Genomic DNA, 20,432 nt, shown 5'->3' with positions numbered 1-20,432 from the left:
GAGGGGGGTAAGAATTAATGTGTCAGCAGCTGACAAAAGAAGTTATAAAACGAGCTAATAAACAATGTTGGAACAGGTTTCTGCCCTCAGGGATAAAACTTTTGCCGCTAACAAACCTTTATACAAAATCAGGCGTTTTGTTTTTCTTTCCCCAAGAGACACCTGACGATATCACAAACCCAAACTTGCAAAGATAAGCACTACAACCAACCAGGTGGCATTATGCAATCAAAACAAATTGTGCATTAAGTGCAATAGCATGCCTGTAGGCAAGACTAAATTACTAACCTTAAATGTGATTGATTGGAAAAGGTCCCAGCAGCTATTACCGAAAAGCGCTTGATTTAAAGCAAAAAAAAAACAAAGCAATTTATTATTCACTCCAGCATCTGCTCAGAACGAGAGCTGCTGATTTGTCTCTGCTGTTGGTGCAGGGCAGCCACATTCAGTCCCACACAATAGTGGGAACAGAACAGCACTTTGTCACCTATCTACTGCCAACTCCATTAGAGGAAGGCCACAGAGAGCCGAGGAGGCAAGTGTAGCATGCGTAACTCAATCAATCTGATCTCTGTCGCTCTGCTATGTCTCAAATACCAACACCGTCTCATCCCGCCCTCCGCTCCCCCTTCAACTCCAGTCACACATGAGCGCTGTAGCAAAACAAATGGCCAGAGTGCTTCACAGCTCATAACTACGCTTCCTCTGGCGCACTCTTTTTACAGTTTGAACCCGAACTAGACCTGGATCGAATATCAGTACTGCATATCAGGTAGTATCTGGAGGATGTGGCTTAAGAAGGTTCGGGTTGGTTATGCAAATTGAGGTTTTTTTCCTCAAAAATCTAACACTTAAGAGACGGAAGCCAAAAAAAGTTCTGATTTCCTGACATCTCAGCTAATTAGACTTTAAATTTATCTCAGATTTAAACTTTATCACCAGTGTTTTGTGTCAGTTTTGGAACAAGATGTCCCTCAGAGCGAAGGTGAAACAATAGAATTAGAGCTAACCTTGGCAGGCAGATTTAGTCAATGATCCTGAACAGTTTTGAAAACACTGTTAAAGCCTAGGTTATGTAATTTTAAGAATGCATTATAATTGTGTAATCTGCCAAAACTATTTGTCAGTGCGGTTGCCGTTATCTAGTGAAGACAGTTTTTTCAGCATAATCAAATGCTAATCAAATCAGAGGAGGCACAGAAAGTGTAGAAAGCCATTTGGAAGGAAGCTATATTTTCTACAAAATATCAAACATGATTTTTTTTTTTCATTCGGGCTGCAAAATACTGGTGAGACCAAGGCATTCAGCAGGTAACAGAGTACAGCACAGGTGCTCTTATCTTTTCAAGCATTAAACCTCTGCAAGTCGTGGAACATGACAGATTTGGAAATGCTTGGAGCTTTTTAATAACCTTGGCTTTCCTAATGTAACACATTAGCTCCATAATCATTTTCTCCTTGTTTCAGTACAGTAAAAACCCGTTCCACAGCAATTGATTTTATCTCTTCACCCAATTAAAAAAAAAAAAAAAAAAAAAAAAAAAGATTTATGGCCGCTTACAGCAACAAGGGAAGAAAAAAAACATGTTTAATGATATTATTTTAGCTTATTGTATTGTAGTCCTTAAATCAGTAACAGCAAGTCTAAGCGTGAAAGCTTTGGAGATGCATGCGAGTGTGTGCACACAGTTATAAAGACAGAAGTATGCACTCTACCACGTGTTGTCCACAGACACATCCCTACTGTCTGGCACACGCAAGCATGAGCAGCTGCAAACAGATGGTGAAGCCAGGCGACCAGACAGTGTGCTTCTAACAAGAGCATCTGCTTTCTCACTTTGCAGCCCTTTTTTTGTCCCCCCTTCTGCAGCTCCGACTCTGGGACAAAGACACACACACACACACACACAGAACATTCTCTCCGCTACGTGAGAACGCAGGGATAGTGACGAACACACAGAGTACAGCGTTCACACAGAGGTGACGTCCAGACAGTTGGGGGGGAGCCATGTCGGCAGATTTTTGCAAAATGCACTCGCAGACCAGTTTCCCACCGATACGAGTTCATTTCACAGACTCATCCTTAAAATATAAGTTTGTTCAGAGAAAGAAAAAAAAACCTCCACCACACACAACTTTGTAACAGCTTTTACTGAGGTTATCTGTAAGATCATACTCTGTACCATCCACAAATTCATACTAAGTATCCTGAAATCTCTACTGAGAGACTTGAACTCAGAGAATATATGCATTGGAAATAAAAGTTACTATTTCAGTCATTTAGATTTATGTTTACTGTGCAAATACAAAGCAAAGATCAGCATTCTCACTAAGCTAGCTATTCACAGCCCCTCTTACTGAATAATCCATCAAGAAGAACTTAAAGGCCTTAAGATTAGTTTTTTTTCCTGGAACAAAAAAGAAGAAATCTTTTTTTTTTCCCTAATTTCTTCAAGAGCAATCAATAACAACCACAACAAATTAATGTTTCTGTTTCAGCAGCACTTGCAGTTTCTCACAAAGAGACAATATTTTTTGTTTTTGACGTTGACTTCTCACCTATAGCGGGCCTCTTGCATTTTTGGGTTTGCAAAGCTGACCATTGCTGCATTCCAGTTGTCTAAGAAGTCTCTGCAATAAGGATGTCATCACACCTGAAGTCAGAAAAACTAAGGGAATTTGCTAATTGCTTTGTTGCAAACGACTACCAGCAATACAAGCCCATAAATCATCTTTCTCCACCTACTATAATGACAACCAATACTGTGAGAGGTAAGGAGAAAACAATGATATGATGAGATCACACCTAAAGCTTACATCATGCCTGAAAAATAGGAGACATACCACATGTTTGCTTGTAGGCACACCTGGGATTGAACTACTACAAGCTGGATGTTGTAGAGTAGTTCAGAGCAGGTCCGGCTGAAAATTGCACGTCCAGCAATATTAATGACTTTTGCTAATTTATTCTCATAGAAAAAAAAAATAAAATGCTCAACTCCCATACTTTTGCTTTTCCAAAATGTTTTTCTAATTAACTACTTCCTGGAAGGCTATGTGGAACAAAACACCTTGTGTAGCATGTTAAGAGTTATTAATTGAGACAAAACAATATTTTCCTCTGTAACTGACTAGTATCTGCACAACAAACATGACAAAGTGCTCCTTAGCACAAAAGGTACAAATAACTCATGAATGGAATAAGAGCATACAAGGTTACACTGCGAAAAAAGAAATTTGGAAGTGTTTTTTTTTATTTTTAAATAAAAAAGCACCAGCTATTAATAAATAAGCCCAAAGTTATTAATACGCCTTGAAGATTTAAATTCAACATTCCTGCCAACAACCGAGCAGATTGTTTCTGATAGGACAAGAGAAAGGCATCTCTAAAAAGAAAAGAAAATGGTGCAAAGAATTATAAATTAAAAGAAATACCTGTTTTCATTTACATTTTCAAAAAATAATGCTTTCACAAAAATTATTTTGGCTCTTTTAAGTAATCTGGGAAAATAATTTATTGGCATTACAGCGATCAAACTCTTCTTCTAAATTCTGACCAGCTATTTGAATGTTTCCACCGGCATTTGATGATATTATTTTGAAAGGCATCCTTACCATCAAGTTACTACTCACCTCCTTATTAAGAAAACATGCAATATGAGAGATTGCCAGAATAACCAAATTACTGTATAATTAAACACACAATTAAAATGAATTTATTTCTTTCTCCTTCTCTTTTTCACACTCTGTGCTGCTCTGTTGCAAATAAACTCATTAGTTGTGTTGTCCTAATGACTAAACCACTTTATCAACTATTTACCTTCTAAAACCTTTGAGTCTGAACTAAACAAGTGTTTGTTTAATTAAAGACTGAGCTAATACATATTGCAGTCTAAGCAGTTGTGTTTTGCATAAAGGAATATTGTAATAATACTAAACTTGTGATATTTTGTTTAGACTCCTCCCTAGACTCTCCATCTCACTCCTCACTCAAGTTAAAACTCTGGTTGGACTACTACAAAGTCATAATACCTGCTACAATCAGAAGAAACATGCTGGTCAAGTATGCGTTCTAGTTTTAAGAACCATTTGTTTGCAAATGTAAAGAAATGTTGTGAATGTTTTAAAGCCTTTCCACAACATAGATTCTCTTTTAGCCTGTAACTTTTAAGACATAGTAGCAATTCATCCATATTTACACCATTCGGAGGTTAAAATATAGTATTTCTTTCCCATACAAATCAACACGGAAACGTCAATCAGAGTGTGCTGTTTGAAGGTCAATAACTTCCGCTTACTTTGAACTAGAACAGCATTCAAACTTTATTCTGGTGATGAAATATTTGTCTATTATTCAATATTTCTGAATTTGAATATCTCTAATGTGTTTTTTTTTTATAAAATTAGTTTTAATTTAGTCAGAGACTGCTTTTAAACTTTTTTTTTTTTTTTACATTTCTGCCAGTTTTAACTCTAGGCCAAAGTAAAAATAAAACAAAAAAACTTGCAATTTAAATTCAACAGAAATTCAAATGGAGTCATATAAGTACATAATCAAGCTCTATATGTGACGTACTGAATTCATATTCCAAACACAAGATGCATGGCAGTAACACGGTTGAATCGAACGAGTAATGCTAAGAGCTTTCGACAGGCACAGGGAGAGTAGAACCATGATAAATGCCAGAAACTGATTTTCCAAACTAGGATTGTACAATTACATCAAGGGCAAGAGATACAACAAGAGTGGGTGGCGTGTAAATGTAAAGCATCAGTGATTCCCAGCACCTTGGTGAGAAAAGAAAAAGCATTTTGATAAGCTGGAAGCAGAAAGGATGTAACAGTGCCCTTATCGTGTTGGTGCAGTTGGTGAGGAGAGCAGAGAGTAAACATGGAGTCACACAGATAGGAGCAAAAACCTCAGACCATCAGCATGGCAGTCATCAGGCCCGCCGCTGCCAAACCACGGTGCTCTTCACATTTTCCATCCCCACCAACCCGTCCCCCCTCCTAGGAACCGCACTCACCCGACTTTACTCCCAACACACAGCAAGGTCTTTCAGCCGAGTCCTCAGGCACCAGCTCTGATTTTTAAAGGTCTGTGAAGGCAGCAGTTTTGCTACCGTCTACACTACGCTGACTACAAAGACCAGAAAAAGTCACACTCTTTCCTAAACAGAAGATCAAATGGAAAAATATCTCTTGCTTAATGCTTGAACGCCCATAAAATACCACTTGTTGGCCCCGTCCTGGTAGTGAGTGGAGGTCTGATCTGCGGAGGGAGTCGGGCCCAGCAGCTGTGACTGACAACTCGCACGAAACACCTGGTGGAGTGTGGGAGATTTGGGCAGGTCGCTGCACGCTCTCAGTCATGTTATCGTTCGCCAGGCTGCACGACGGCACACAACTCAGAGCGGCAACAAAAGCATCCCTGTGTGACACACCACTCCAAGCATCTAATTAAAATCAGCTTGCATTCTCTTACCTTGCATTATTACACAGATGGCCAATCAGACGTTGACATGCATTGCATTCTTCATTTGGGGCTTTAAACCTCTACAAATACACTATTTTTTAAATTGACATTAATAATTAGACATCCTCAAAAGATAATGAAAAAGAACAACAAAATGGAGTCTTTATATGTCATATGCATAATTTGTTGATGCAGGAGAAGCACCACTCTGCTTCACCAAAAGTTGAAGTTATTTATACAAAAGAAAAAAATAAATAAATCAGTTGTGATGTGTGTTTGGGATTGCTGTCCCACTGGAACGCTCAACTGTGTCCAAATTTCAAATCCAACCCAACATGGTTTAGAACAACCAAGGAGCCACCAAGCCTATCTACACCTGGAAGTTCGTGGGATACCATCGCCATTGTCCCAATTGAAATGATTCAGCATCAAAGTGAGCTACAGCCGTGTTGACCAAGAAGGAAGGCCCTTTTTTCCAAATGGGAAACCTTCAAGCATGAGGCCAACATGAAGGTGTACCCCATACACAAGCCAAATCCCTTGCAGAGAACGGTTCTATGGTCAGACAAGCCAAGATGACGAGAGAAATGTTTGTAAGACAGAGTCAAGAGTATACTGGACTAACTGTAAAGTGTGGTGGTAGTGTTATGCTGAATTTTTGATGTACTGCCAGCGGTACCCACAAAGTTGATGGAAAACCAAAGGAGGACAACCCCAAAGTGCTTCTCCTTCAGCATATATCAGAGAGACACAATGATCACACACAGTTGGAATGAATAATGCAAGCTAACATTTATAACTGTTGAAAAATCACACAGACCAATTCAAATTAACATACATTCCCAACTGATCCTCATTGTCAACAAATAAGCCAAGTTTACTTTATTATTCAAATCGGTTAAAATGTTTTCAAATTTGATTGATTGCATTGACTTGCTGAAGGTCATCAGAATATGAGTGGTGTGTGTATATATTTTATTATATACACCTTGTGCACCAATATGTTTGTTCCCCAAGAAACCTGATTAATGTTTTGGTTGTATTAAAAACAAAGCCTTATTAACCAGTTTAAACTCTATTTTTAAACTACATAAAAACTCACTTATGTGAGTTTATGCATTGAGTCACTTTACTTATTGCCTGTTCTTTTGTAACAGGCTGGAATTGATGGATTCTTTTTGTAATTCAAATATCTTCCTCAAAGATGACTGAAAGAGATACAATGCTGTGTAGCTAAGGTGTAAAGTGGATTTGGGTGGCATAAACCAGGTCAATAATTGTGCATGAAACTCTGATCATTTGTCTTTTAGCTCGAGACTTTTCACAGAATTCACTTTTTCTTCATAAAAATCAGATGTTACATGTGTTTTTGTTAATTTATTTATTTTTGGCTCACATTTGAAAAGTGTAAAAATAACAACAATGACCAGAGCAGCCTATTTTCATTTTTCCCGCTCTCTTTTCCTGTGGTGGGCTACAGCGTGCAGCACTTGACCAAAATTACAGGTGTGTTTTCCCCTATATAGTAATCAAATGGCCTTTAGACTCAAATGACCACTGGCAGTGCAAACAATAGCCACTTTTCTCTCTGAATGCAAGCACACATTATGTGGTAAACACCTATTATAGTCTTACCAGGCTGACCTTCAACAAAAACATGCCTCTGGGACTCCATAAATATCTGTAAGTTTCCTTTCTTACAACCTGACAAAAATACCTCTAAAACAGGAAGTATGGGTGAAGGCTACAGCTCTAATAAGTCCTGGTGCTTTAAAATTCCCCACCAGGGTGTACTCCCAAGTCACTTGCACCATGTAATTTACACAGCAGGCCTCTGAGCTTTTAAAGATAGTCAGATGTGTGCGTGCGTGTGTGTGCGTGTGTGTGTGTGTGTGTGTGTGTGTGTGTGTGTGCAGCCGACGCCTGCAGCAACTATGTTCTCCGTTACAGAGCTCTCTGCTGCTTGCAGTCCACAGTGCTGCGTGTCCAAACACATCCCTCTTCACGCAAACTCTGCTTGCACAGTGTGAGGGTGTTTGCATCAGATAGGGCAAACCCCAGACAAGCTCACGTGAACGGTTCCACGCACTGTTGATCACATGCGTGGACTGAAAGAATTAATCCAGGTGTTAGATCCACACTAAATCCTGACAAATTCAACAGTGTATTCAATAGACAAATTCAAGTTCTCGCCAACGTAATGGTCATATCTTTCACTCGAGCCGTCCCGATTACAAAAACATCTGATTTCTACAGTGAAATTAAACATAAACTTGATTTACTTTGAAAGTTCAGAGTTTTAATGCAGTATTTTTACGCGGAGGTCTGATGTGAAAAGGGGGTGGGGAGGTTTTTTAGCATAAAACCATTTCAGATTTGCTCCGAGTCAAAGCCATTTGGCCTACATGATGTAGGAAAGTCCGAGTTTTCCCAAATTATTGCTTTAACTTTTTAAGAGTAAAAAAAGCAGTTTTCCAAGTAAAAAATAAACAAAAACTCACCTTTTATCCTGCGCTACATCCTGTTTTTTACTTCCAGTGGAAGAAAGTTCTCTTCGCTGCAGATAATCCGCATACAGTCAACTGATCGTCTTCAGTCCTGAAAACCTGAAAGACTTTTCATCGTTTCATATGAACGCAACATTAGGAACAAAAAGCATGTCGGAGAAGCAATAGGGAGTCCAGAAACTGCTGCAACCCGTTTGTTGATGAGTATTTCAAACTGATTGTTGCTGAGAATGACGGAAAAGTTTGAAATCATCTGCAAAACTTCTACCACTTGCGTAAAAACGACGTGGTCTCACGTAGTCTCTCGGTGGGATTCTCGGTATGTTTATAGTACTGGCCCCTCTGTTCCAATGGAGGCGTTCAGACAGGCGGAGAGAGAGCAGTGAGCACACGATGCGTTCAGATGCTGAAGAAAAAAGACGTGAAAATCAGTGTCAACGTATATCAATGTTATTCTGTATAAAAGTATAGATAGATAGATAGATAGATAGATAGATAGATAGATAGATAGATAGATAGATAGATAGATAGATAGATAGATAGATAGATAGATAGATAGATAGATAGATAGATAGATAGATAGATAGATAGATAGATAGATAGATAGATAGATAGATAGATAGATAGATAGATAGATAGATAGATAGATAGATAGATAGATAGATAGATAGATAGATAGATAGATAGATAGATAGATAGATAGATAGATAGATAGATAGATAGATAGATAGACTCAACCCACAAAATAAATTAAAAATAAAAAATAAAACTCCATTTAAAAGTAATTTAAAAAACTGTTATTTAAATTCTTGTACCTTTTGAAAAATCCCACATGGGAAGCTCAGGTCTCGCTGTCCGTGAACGCATCCGTGAGTCCAGACGCCACTGGAGCCCCGTCCTCTCTGCTGTGACATCAGACACGAGGAATCCGAGGAATGCGGGGCTCCTGTGAGAAGTCCTGCTCGTTTAATAGTTTTCCAGGGGCCACGGAGGAGACTAATCGCGGAACAAAGGAGACCCCTCACATGTCCATGTCCCTTCTGTCTGTCTTTAGGCGGGCAAATGAGTCACACAGTCAATGGGGCGACTTATCTGCATATAGTCTATATTTTTAGCATGTAGGCCTACTTTTATGCAAATGTGCAACAAAAAGGTGGTTATCTTTAATATCTTTATATTAAACAAAATAAATAGAATAATTTCTACACTAACAAAAGAAGCATTATATTATAGTTTGGTTACCATTCTAGAGCACTGGTACCATTCTAGAGGTATTTTTTCACTCTCTAGAAGAGAGTGAAAAATGTGTTAATTAAAGTCAGAAATTTCTATTCAGAAGCAGTGTGAGGCTGTCAGAGATTTCTGACAAATGAGCCATCTCTCACACATCTTTATCTTTTTCTGTAGTCTCATTCTGTAGTCCTTATATATATATATATATATATATATATATATATATATATATATATATATATATATATATATATATATATATATATATATATATATATATATATATATATATATACATATATTCTCCTTGCAGAATATCCTGTAAAATGAACAGCTTCATTCTGAGGAGACAGAAGAAGCCCACAGATGTCAGATTTGTGAACAAATTGCAACCTCTTGTGGCTCTCCTGGAAGTCGCAGCAGCAAAATCCCAGTGTCAGTCGTGTTCCTTTGCCGTATTTATTTTCAGAATGTATTTATACATTTTATGGCTTAATTAGGACATTTTATCATATATTTGCATTTGTGAACAGTATTGCATGTGGTTTGAAAAGAAAATGTGAAACAGTTAGCATTTTACATTGCTTTTAATGGCATTCAAAGGCAGGTCCATCAATTTATCAAAGGCAGCTTTGAGCCTGATTAAGCCTTACCATCTGCAAAATTGCTGAAACATAAAAAGTATGAATTTAAAAGACAGTATGAAAAACAAAAAACACCTACAGAGAATAACAAAACATTATTTAGTTATTTACAGTTTCAGATTGAAGAATAAAATCTAAATCTCTGTGAAAAAGTAATTTGATAATTTTTTGTCTCACTCTTGCTTTCTGCAACTTCATTGTTTAAACCCTAGCATTATCTTTAATAATAATAATGATATGTCATTACTGGTTTTTTTCTCAGTATTTCATCTTGTATTGCTTAGTTTGTTCACAAATGTCTAAACAAGTGTCTTGGTTTATAAGGAGATGTTGGATAACAAATTGCCTTTTCAATGAGATATTGAACTTGACATCTTTATTTTAAAATAAAAAGCAGCCTTATGAGAGAATAGAGCAGAAGATGAAAAGAACCTGCAGCATATCAACAAGAATCAAGACAAGCAATGGGGAATAAAATCAAAGGAAGTGACCAAACGCAGAGACACAAAATATAGCTATAAATACTACAGGGAATAGTGGGAAACAAACATGGTAAACAATAGACAAAGGACAAAAACCAAAACCAAAGCGAAACATAAAGTCTACACAATCATCACCTTATGAAGATTTTGGGATTAAAGATTTTTTAAAATAACATATTTCCTCTTTGCTTTAGATTTACTGCAGATATCCTGCATTAATTCAGCCTAGTTTTTTTGTGTGTGAGCTTGCAGGAAAAGACATCAGTGCTGAATAAGAGGTTTGCTTTAAAGCTTAGAATCTAAGTGAAACCATCTGGAGAGATATGTTCAGCCAGAACTCCCTTTTCTAAGCCCCAATTTTTCTTTTTCAGGCTTATCTGCCATGGGGTGGGCCTTACGTAAATGTATTATATACGACCTCAAGCACCTACTCCCCCTTCCATAGACTGTGAAGTGTCCACGTCAGAGAAACATTTCACACCTATTGGGTAATAAACTTCACTTATTTCCTGAAGGAAATGTAATTAGTCGTCAGGGAGACGCATAACCATGGCTTGCAGACACGCATCAGTATTAGCAAGCAGCAACAATCCGTAATTTGAGTTAACTGGCCTGAGGGTTTGAGACACTGATCAGACCATGTATTCATAATTCAACTACAACATTGTAACCTGATCTTTATCCAGTAATTTCCTGTAAGCTCTCCAGTTTGCTTACTTTCATAATAGGCTGCTTCATCTGACCCAAAACACTTTAGGGTCAGATGAAGTCTGACCAATTGGATCAAGATTTATAATGGTTTACCAGTATTTATTTCACTTTTGTCCATTGGTGGCAGTATGTCAGATATGATGAAACTTCTCAAATGCATCACACCAGCTCAAATGCAGCTGGTGTGATGCATTTGCATAACTCTTTCTATTTCAAAAATACCTTCTGCATTTATATAGAACAATGACTCACATTTATAAGCAGGTGCTGTGAATAACAAACAAAACCAAGGGTCCCTTCACCCTTTCCATTTTCAGGCCACAAAATTGAATAAATGAAAAATAAAACTGATCAGGGGTTTAATTTTATTTTTACCATCAAAGCCTGAGGCAAGTTTGGACAAATATTTGAGGAGTCATGCTCTTCTCCTCATGCAGAAAGTTATTCTTGTTGTTTATGATTAAGGCAAAAGAAGGATTCATCTCAGCTTTTATAAGGGGAAATCATGAACACTTGACTTTCATATTCAGACTAACTTTGAAGTTAAATTAATCTAAACTGTTTCCTTGTTTTCCCATCTACAATTTGCTCATGTCTGCACATTTTTCATCTGCCTTTAGTAGAGTCGTATTTACCAATAAGGGTTTGTTGATGTCTCACCAAAGAAGATTTATTTCTGAATGTCTGATATTGTGATCATGGGAGCGACTGCCAATGCCAACTAAAACAGTTTGCAGTCTTCAAGCGCCTCTGCCTCCTCCCCATGTGCTTTCCTTCTCCTCCCCTGCTGTGCGTGTGGGGGTGTGCTCACAGGCCTGACAGACAGCACTAAGCTGAATTCTTTGCACATCTGTGGTTTATCATTACAATCAAGCAGCAGATATCTATAGTAATCTCTAAGCCTCCTCTGTTGTTTCCAGTCCACTTAAGAGTCTGGCAGAAACTTGTAAACGTACAATGAAAGGTTCGTTGTTCGTCTTGTTCTTACAAATGTCCTGTTTCTACTTTAGGACTCACTTTCCTGCAAATCAGAAGTACAACACCAAGGGCCACAACATGTTTCATAATTATTTCTACCACTACCACTACCTGAAGGGCAGATTTTACCACATATATTTTTAGCTTATTTAAGGAAATTTATTATCCATCTATTGCTGTTGATTTTCGGTCATATTTCTTGTTTAAATGCCTAGTTGTTTTTACAGATGTAGAGCTGAAACTCTGCTTATGGGAACTTTCTCAGTTTAAGGAAATGCAATCTGATTTTAGACAACATCTATTTGGTTTTGTATTGATTATTGTAATTCACTTAACAAAGCCGACTATGAATGTCTTCTTTAGATTGCTTCTCCAAGGCCTCTGACTAAGTCTGCTGAGTTTTTCATTGAGGTACAATGAAAAACTGCAATGGTTATTGCTTGACTTTGCTGACAGGGCCTTACATGAACAAATTACAGAACATAGCTGCACTTAAAGTGTTTTAACCCCCACTGAGAGGGGGGTTTATTGGAAAAGTTCAAATTTGTTTGGGTATTAGCAATGAGCAACCCACATAAGAACCTGTTTTAGTAGTTGAATTATACTAATATTAAAAGACATGTATTCAAATACAATGCTCTCTGCTATTTATGCTGAAATCTCAATATCATTTAACCCCCTGAAAAGAAGTATGCAAGAAAAAGAACACATCTGCGAATCAGGTTTGGTCTCAGACATACAAAACTCAACCAAAAATATAATTGTCTTGTCATAAAATGATATAAATAGATAGTACAAGGCCTGGACGTTTTCCTGAGATACAGTTGGAAGAGCAGCTCACAAGTTTAAAATCAAAGAAATAGAGACTAAAGAAGTTTAGAAAGAGGAAGTTCTCAGTGGCCGCCACCATATTTTCGAGTAGACTGGTCAAAAACCTCTGACTTACTGCAAAAGATTAGACTCTGGCAGCAGCCACTGAGGTTTCAGTTTTCACAGAGGCATAAAATAAAAATACTGGAGGGCTCCATGCCTGAATGCCGCAAGCAAAACAAGAGAAGTCAGCTCCAATGTGCACTATAAAAGAGAAAGAGGAAAACCTTTCAGGCCTATGAAAAAGGGGCATGTCTGGAGGCACAAGAATGAAGCATTCACTGACAAGAAGAGCAAAGCATGTGGGTGTTTTCAGTGATGCTCTGGGATTGCATCATTTCCCATGACACTGAAAACCTGCAGCATCTGGACGACAAACTGGACTTAATCAGGGAAATGATCCCAAATACAACTCACAGTCCACCAAAGCTTGGCGTCAGAAGAAGCCCTGGAAGATTTGAGTGGCCATCATTGTTGCCTAATTTGAATTCTTTAAAAAAGTAAAAAAAAATTGAGATTTGAAAAAGTCACCTGCAGCACCCAAAACCCCAAACCTAAGACTGCTGATGAAGTGGAGTCCTTTCCCCATTCCTCAGTAGTTGTGTCTGACCATGAGTCACGTTTGTTGCATGTTATAACAGGAAAAGTGTGCTCTGCTAAGAGGGATTTTGAGACAGAGTTGTCATTAAAAGTAAAATTTTGTGTTGAATTAGCAGAAACCACTTGGAATGTGTTGTGCTATTTAAATTTCTATAACCCAATTTGTTGATAATTTGTTGCGCACACAACTACATTTGCAGTGGGGGTTAATAATTTTACCAGCAACTACACATTAAAGAGCTTTCTTATCCTTTGACCTGGTGGTCTGTTTTAAAAATGCAGATAACCCAACAATTCTAGACATCTACTTCAGAATCTGTTTTCCATCTTGTCTTGTGAAATAAGGCGTTCAGGTTTTGCCATCGCTCAAGTCCCTGTCTGAGGGTTCAAAAGCCCTGAATCTGAGCGAGTCAGTGAACAGTGTGAGGATTAAGCACTTTGTTGTATCTTAAGCCCAATCAGGGAACACAGCAGCAAATCAATGTGCTGTAGCAAGCTTTGATTTTCATGGCTGAAAAAGCAACCCCACATAAACCTCTGATAAGTACGGCAGGCTCACAACCTGAAATTCATTCTTATCACATTTGAAATCATGAAAACGCTGTCTTTTTGTTTATCTATAACTACATAAACATTGAACACCTATTCAATATTTTGTTCTTTTTTTATAAAACTTTGATATATTGATGTCCAGTCTTACTTTGTATTTGTCTCTGAAAGGGAAAAATGTCAACAAATACAGTTTTTCTAGCTGAGAAAAAGTTCAGACACAATACTATTGAAAATGTCTTACTGTCTGTCATATTCTTCTTGGAGACCAAGGGTTTCCTCCTCTCACTCTTCCCTACAAGGTGCAATATCTTCCTGATTACATAAGTCTGCAACTTTACATCAACAACAGCAAAAACATTACCTATTCCTCACCACAAATTTCTTTTTTTACCCCACATTTTACAAAGAAAATTTAAATGTCCACTTCTTTAGGTTTAATAGTTTGATTAAATTCACATAAATTTTCATCATCGTTAAATTTGAGGTCCTGGTTATTTCAGGGCTTTACTCTGTATGGACAGAGTAAAACAACAGGAATCAACCTATTACAGTGTTATAACTGCAGAAACCATACAAAGCTCTCAACTAACTGTAGTTCAAGCCTTGAGTGGAAGAAGACGTAAAACTCAGAATTTCTGACGTGCAAAGTTTAAATATATTTGGACAGAGGTCATGATGAATGAGTAAATAAAAGATGAAGAAGATGAATGACGGTATTTAGGGACATGGCAGAATGGGTTTAGACTAATAGAAATTCTATTCAGCCATTCTATCTGAAGTTGATACACTTTAAAACCTCTTTCATAACAAGCACACATCTTCCTCCTATATCAAGACCAGTCGCCTCCCATTTCATGTGGTTTGTCCTTGGGCAAAATCTGAACACTTCTGCAGGTGACGGTACATAAAATTTCACACTGGAAAAAAAAAAGTAAGTTGGTTGGATTTTTCTCCCTCACTCCTCCTCCCTTTGTGAAGACCTGTGTTGGTGTGCTATTGTCTGTGTGTCTTCGTCTCCCATGACGTCTGGCCAGTGACTCAGATCCTTATAATGAAGTTTCCACTCAGGGACACACGCACAACTTCCAAAAATAAAGAGAAAAAAAACCCAATAAGAAAACGATTAAATTGGTCAGGTTGATTTTACAAGCACCCTTAATTGTGTTCACACATGAGCAATTAGGTTAAGCCTTTTAGAGATTCTGACCCAGACCTTCCATTGTTCACAACTAAAGAGCCGCTGTTTTAACAGTTATGTATTAAAGGGGAACTTCAGTTCAAGAAATTACCGGAAAGAACAAAAACATCCCAATGATCACTTATATGGGATATTTGAGGCATTCTAGAAGTGAATTAAAATAAGAAAATATAAAGAGCACCGTGAGGTAAGGTAAACCATTCTAGTCATGCTTGATTTCTTCTTTTTTTTTCTTTATATTCTGCGATGAAGAGAGCTTGCAGTATTGATCAGGAGCCGTGTGGGCGGCCATGCGCAAAAGCACACACACTCCTCCCCGTTTAGAGCAGAGAAGTTGATGCCGCACCTTAATCACACCCAGAGGCCTTGAGACTCAACACTCTTTAATTCTTCCAACTATAAAAAGAGCTTTCATCATCAAAAGAGGCAGCAGCGAGCCTATCTCCTACTGAGCATTTTATTACTGGGACCGGAGAAAGCTGGAGCAGGAGAGTGACTGGAAGTCTGCGAGATCTGAGGAGCCAAGACAGAGGGGGGAAGCAAGAAGGGAAGACAAGAATTTTGAAAAAGGTAAAAATAATAATAATAATAATAATAATAATAATAATAATAATAATAATAATAATAATAATAATAATAATAATAATAATTTATTTTAATGGCACTGATATGAATAGCAGCAAATGTAATGACAAACAAGGGCAGTACCTTAAAGTGCATTTGGGCAGATGTTTGCAAAAGTGTAAGGTCTGATTTTGATTGTTTTCTAATGTTATGCAAAAAAAAAAAAAAAAAACGCATTTTATTTTATTGTAGCTTTGTAGGCTCCTCTGATCAAAGTGAGTATATCAGCGCAGATCTCAGCTGAGTGAGTCATGCTGTAGCAAGAGATGAGTCTCTGCCGGAGCTACAAAAACAAAAAGCCCACCAGCGAGTCACAATAACAGAGCAGGGAGGGAAAAAGCACCAGGAGCCAGTTTCTAAACATAGTCAAGATTATTATCTCACACACTTGATACCTGTTTTAATCACCCAGGAAACTGCAGAAAACAAAAAAAACAAAACTTAAAAAAAAAATTCTGATTGAACTTTAAATGTTTAAAAACTTGATAATGAGAACAATTATTAGAAAATTATAATTTTGAACTAAAATCTGTAAAAAAAAAAAAAATCTCCAATGAATAAAGTGAGGAAAGAAAGTTTTACTTGAGAAGGATTTTAAGCATTGAAAAGTCCTTGAAAGTGAATTTCTTCTACATGTCCTGAAGATGGCGAACACGGTAGCCTCAGTAATCTTTCTTAAGCTGCAAATGTTTGTATTAGCACTGAATAGCACATTTTGTTCACTTAATTAGTTCACAGCAATATAATCATAATCATTATCTCTTTATTGTGTGTTTTTAGGCAGCTGTAAACAACAACAGCTTCTTCATGATTGTTTCATTGCTTCAAAATTGTCTTTAAAAGGAGATTACAGAAAAAAACAAGCAAATTTTCAGATTTAATAATAAAAAACAAAAGAAAAGAAGGCTATAAAAAATTTTCTCCATCCATCCATCCATTCATCCTTCCATGCATCCATGCTCTTGCTCTTTGCTTTGGATCATATCACAAACTGATGGCTGTACATTCTCCTTTCACGTTTTCTGATAGAGAAAATTTCAAAGTTCTACCAATAACGCTTTCATCTCATCAGTAAACTGAATATTTTCCCAAAGGTCTCTGGGTCATCAGTAGTTCTTCTGGGTTGTGTTTTGATCTCCCAGACGGGTCACTGATGCACTTTTGAGTCATTTTCATCAGGCCTTTGAATATCTGTCTATCAGAAAATGATGTGCTGCTTTTTCAGATATATTTGCCCATTTCATTTTATCAGACAGGTCCTATTTAGATCATTCTTTTGATTCTACAAGTGTGTCAGTCAAGTAGATGATGAAATCGAACCAAAATAGTTAATTAAAAATATATAAAAAATTTCACTTGATAAGTTACATCGTCACTTGCATTATCATTTGAAAACTGCATTTTGTATTTACTCAAGTTTTCTTATAGTAAGTTATTTAAAAGTGACTGTGTATCCCCTTTGATAAATCCGTCACATTTCTGCTTTCACTAACCAGGTTTAGATAAGACGCATGTGATAAACACGACCATCTGCTACAATGCGGGCTCCAGCAGGAATGATCACCGCTGGTATTTGAGCTCAGCTATTATTCAACCATGACACATAGCTATACAGATCATCTCATCTCAAAGACAGCATTGAAGCAAATTGAGTTATATAAGGCAGGAATGTGTTACACAAGAATAAAGATCAAAAGATTCTGTTTCTTCTAATGTCCGGCAAATTCTTCTACCCTGTGATCAAGTGAAGATTTACCTCTGCTGGGTCATAAACATTTCCAGTGCTCTTAAACACTTTGTGCTTCTTTTTCTTTTCCTTTTTTTTTCTTTTCCAGCTCTGAGTTGGAGAAGAAGATGGTGTGTCAGTGCTGGTTGTTTATGGTTCTGATGGGATTTATGTGCAGCTCTGGGTCTGGCTCAGTGTGCTTAGAGAACTCCACGTGCAAAGACTTGAGTAACAAGGACATAATACAGGTGAGTCAAATTATTTTTAAGCACTATTTGCTGTGCCTGTTCACTTATTTCCTGTCATTTTGTGCCATAATGACAAAATAATGACACATAATAACACAATCTTTTGGAACAATGATAGAAAATGAAGCTCTGCAGCTTTTTCTGGTTCATCTTTTTAAAGATTTTCTAAAAGAACATGAAGTTCTTCTGAATATTCTTGTACCTTGGGATATGTACCTTTTCTACCTTTACAAGCTAAAATTATGCAGGAAGATTATTTAATTATAAGTGGCAGAGTTGATTATCCAATAGTCATTTATACATTGTGAATAAAATTTGTTCAACTTTGGTAAAGAAAGTAGATTTAAATCTAAGCAGCTATGGAAGTTATTTTTCCAATAAGGAAATGCTGCAAGTTTTATTAATTTATCTTTGATTCAATGTTAATTCTGCTATGTAAAAATGTCCAAAAGATGAATCATTAAAATAATGTTCATCTATTGTTCCTGTGCTTTAGTTTTCCTTATTAGTCAAAGAAGAAAATATGGGGATCATTTAGATGGTCAAATAATAAAAGCAGTTCAAGAAGAAGGAAACAGTTTCCTATTAGTTGTCAATCAGCCATTTATAAACTAGTAGCAAAATATAAAAGGTGGTCGGAAAAGTGTGCGCACCTTTCTGAAGCTCCTTCTGATTCATGGTCTGCGTCATTTCATATCTGCAATTAGATCCACTGATTATGCTTAACCAGAAATAGAGCTCAACTGTCCTTTTATTCAAAGGAATGGGCCAGGTGGGGTATTCTGGAGGAACAATTTGGAAGGAGTAACATTAAAACAGCACATTTCTCCAAAGTTATTGAGAAGAAAACCTACCAGCTGAGAGGTTGACAGCAAATGCTTCGCTCCTCCATTTTATGACCAAAAGAAATCTGTTCACTTCCTGCAGTCACAGACTTCTAAATTCTCTGTAAATTGTTGTTGCAAGTATTTTTCTTTAATCGAAGTAAAATAAATAAATAACTATTGGATCATCCAATTATAATTCCATCCTCTTGTCTGATTGGGAATTAAAAGCCGCTTCATCTCAGGGAGATTGGTCCACTCAAGTTACTTACAGCCATGAAAGAGAAAAGGTTTCATGATTTTTGTTTCTTTTCCAAATTTGCTCCCTGTATTTAGAACTTAATCAGGCGCCCGTTGCTGACAGCAGTACTCTAGGAGCTGGAGCAGTTTCCAACAAGGACGAATTGTTTTCTACATGTGATAAGTATCTTGTGTAGTTCCCACATATTTGGAGTAAGGAGAAGGGCTGAGAGGTATTCTTCTCTCCAAAGAAAACACTTAAAAAAGCTCAAATGAATTCAATTTTTCAACATAACAGCAAGTCGAAGCGTACATCCAGATCAATATAAGGGTAACTCAAAGGACAGAAAGTATATATTTTAGAAAAGCCAGAACTTGTAAGTATAAGTTTAAGAGAGAACAATGAGGTTATTGCATTTTAAGGATGTATGATTAAATGAAGCTCAATCAGGCACCAAGTGTGAAATCTTTTTGCTAAATTTTTAGCTGACACTTTAAAAAAAATGTTTCATGATACTGTTCAAGTTTTTGTGCTAAAACAGAACAGATAATAGTATTTTAATATATTGCTGCTGTCTGTGTGGTTTCCCCCGCCCAAAGGACTGCCTTCACCTCTGCACCCCCGCAATCGATCCTGAAATCAAGCCACCCAGGGTCGCAGATCAGCAGGAGAATGATAATTTTGGTGATCCTGAGAAGGATGAGGAGAGCCCTACGGGTGACCTGCTGCTCAGCATCATTCTCTCCACTCTGGCTTCTGAAGGCACAGTACCAGAGGGAGATCTGAAAGCCCACAATGACCAGCGCCGCTCTTATGCAATGGAGCATTTCCGCTGGGGGAAGCCTTTCGGCCGAAAGCGCAGGCCTGTTAAAGTGTTCCCCTCCGCTCTGGATGAGGAGGTCTTTCCCCTGCGGGCGCGCAGACACTTGAGCTGGAACACAGCTGAATCAAAGGGAGGCGTTGTTAAAGGAAAGCATCAGAATAAGGATGTGCTCGGGTCCAGAGCCGGGTTCAGGTCTCGGGCCACACCAGAGAGAAAAGCCGAGACCTACAGGATGAGTCACTTCAGATGGGGCAGCCCGCCTGCATCCAAACAGAACAATGGGTTTGTGAAGCTGTGGGAGGAGAAACCCCGGGAAAAGCTGTCCAAGTTATTCAAGAACATTTTAGTGAAGGATGTGAAAATGATACTGGGCTAAAAAGAAAAAAAAAAGCTAGACCAAATAGAGTAAAGGTACTAAAATAAGAGCAGAGAGGTGAATTTAAAACGACTCTTGGCTAGTTTCCATAATGTCTTAATGTAAATTCCAGAAATTAGTTGCTATCTTTAGAATGCCATTTTTGGGGACTAATATTTCATTAAAGGCCTATATGAAGACAAAGAAAGCACAACCTGCTTTAAGTTCTTGGAAATGACTTGAGAGGTTCAAAGTAATAACTCTTATTGGAAACTCAGTTAATGATTTAAATGTGTCATCTGTTCAAATATTTCTTTGTGGATGGTATGTGTGAACTTAG

At 37.5% G+C, this 20,432-nt stretch overlaps 2 protein-coding genes across 2 annotated transcripts in view; one reads left to right on the top strand and one right to left on the bottom strand.

Moving 5' to 3' along the window:
- Nucleotides 1–8,335, bottom strand: part of LOC122825297 (tyrosine-protein phosphatase non-receptor type 14-like) — a 37,037-nt gene extending 28,702 nt beyond the window's left edge. Inside the window, exon 1 of the mRNA XM_044106591.1 lies at nucleotides 7,978–8,335. The gene's annotated coding sequence lies outside the window, so the exon portion shown is untranslated. The remainder of the gene's footprint in view (nucleotides 1–7,977) is intronic.
- A 7,116-nt stretch (nucleotides 8,336–15,451) lies between these two features.
- Nucleotides 15,452–20,432, top strand: LOC122825296 (pro-opiomelanocortin-like). Its single transcript, XM_044106590.1, has 3 exons — nucleotides 15,452–15,821; nucleotides 17,711–17,849; nucleotides 19,514–20,432. Exons 2-3 carry the CDS (start codon nucleotides 17,730–17,732, stop codon nucleotides 20,111–20,113), a joined length of 720 nt encoding a protein of 239 aa, XP_043962525.1. The 5' UTR covers nucleotides 15,452–15,821; nucleotides 17,711–17,729; the 3' UTR covers nucleotides 20,114–20,432.

The sequence above is a fragment of the Gambusia affinis genome, linkage group LG22 (genome assembly GCF_019740435.1).
Source record: "Gambusia affinis linkage group LG22, SWU_Gaff_1.0, whole genome shotgun sequence".
NCBI lineage: Eukaryota > Metazoa > Chordata > Actinopteri > Cyprinodontiformes > Poeciliidae > Gambusia > Gambusia affinis.
The sequence above is the reverse complement of the archived record's forward strand: the minus strand, read 5'-3'. Positions and strand labels throughout refer to the sequence as shown.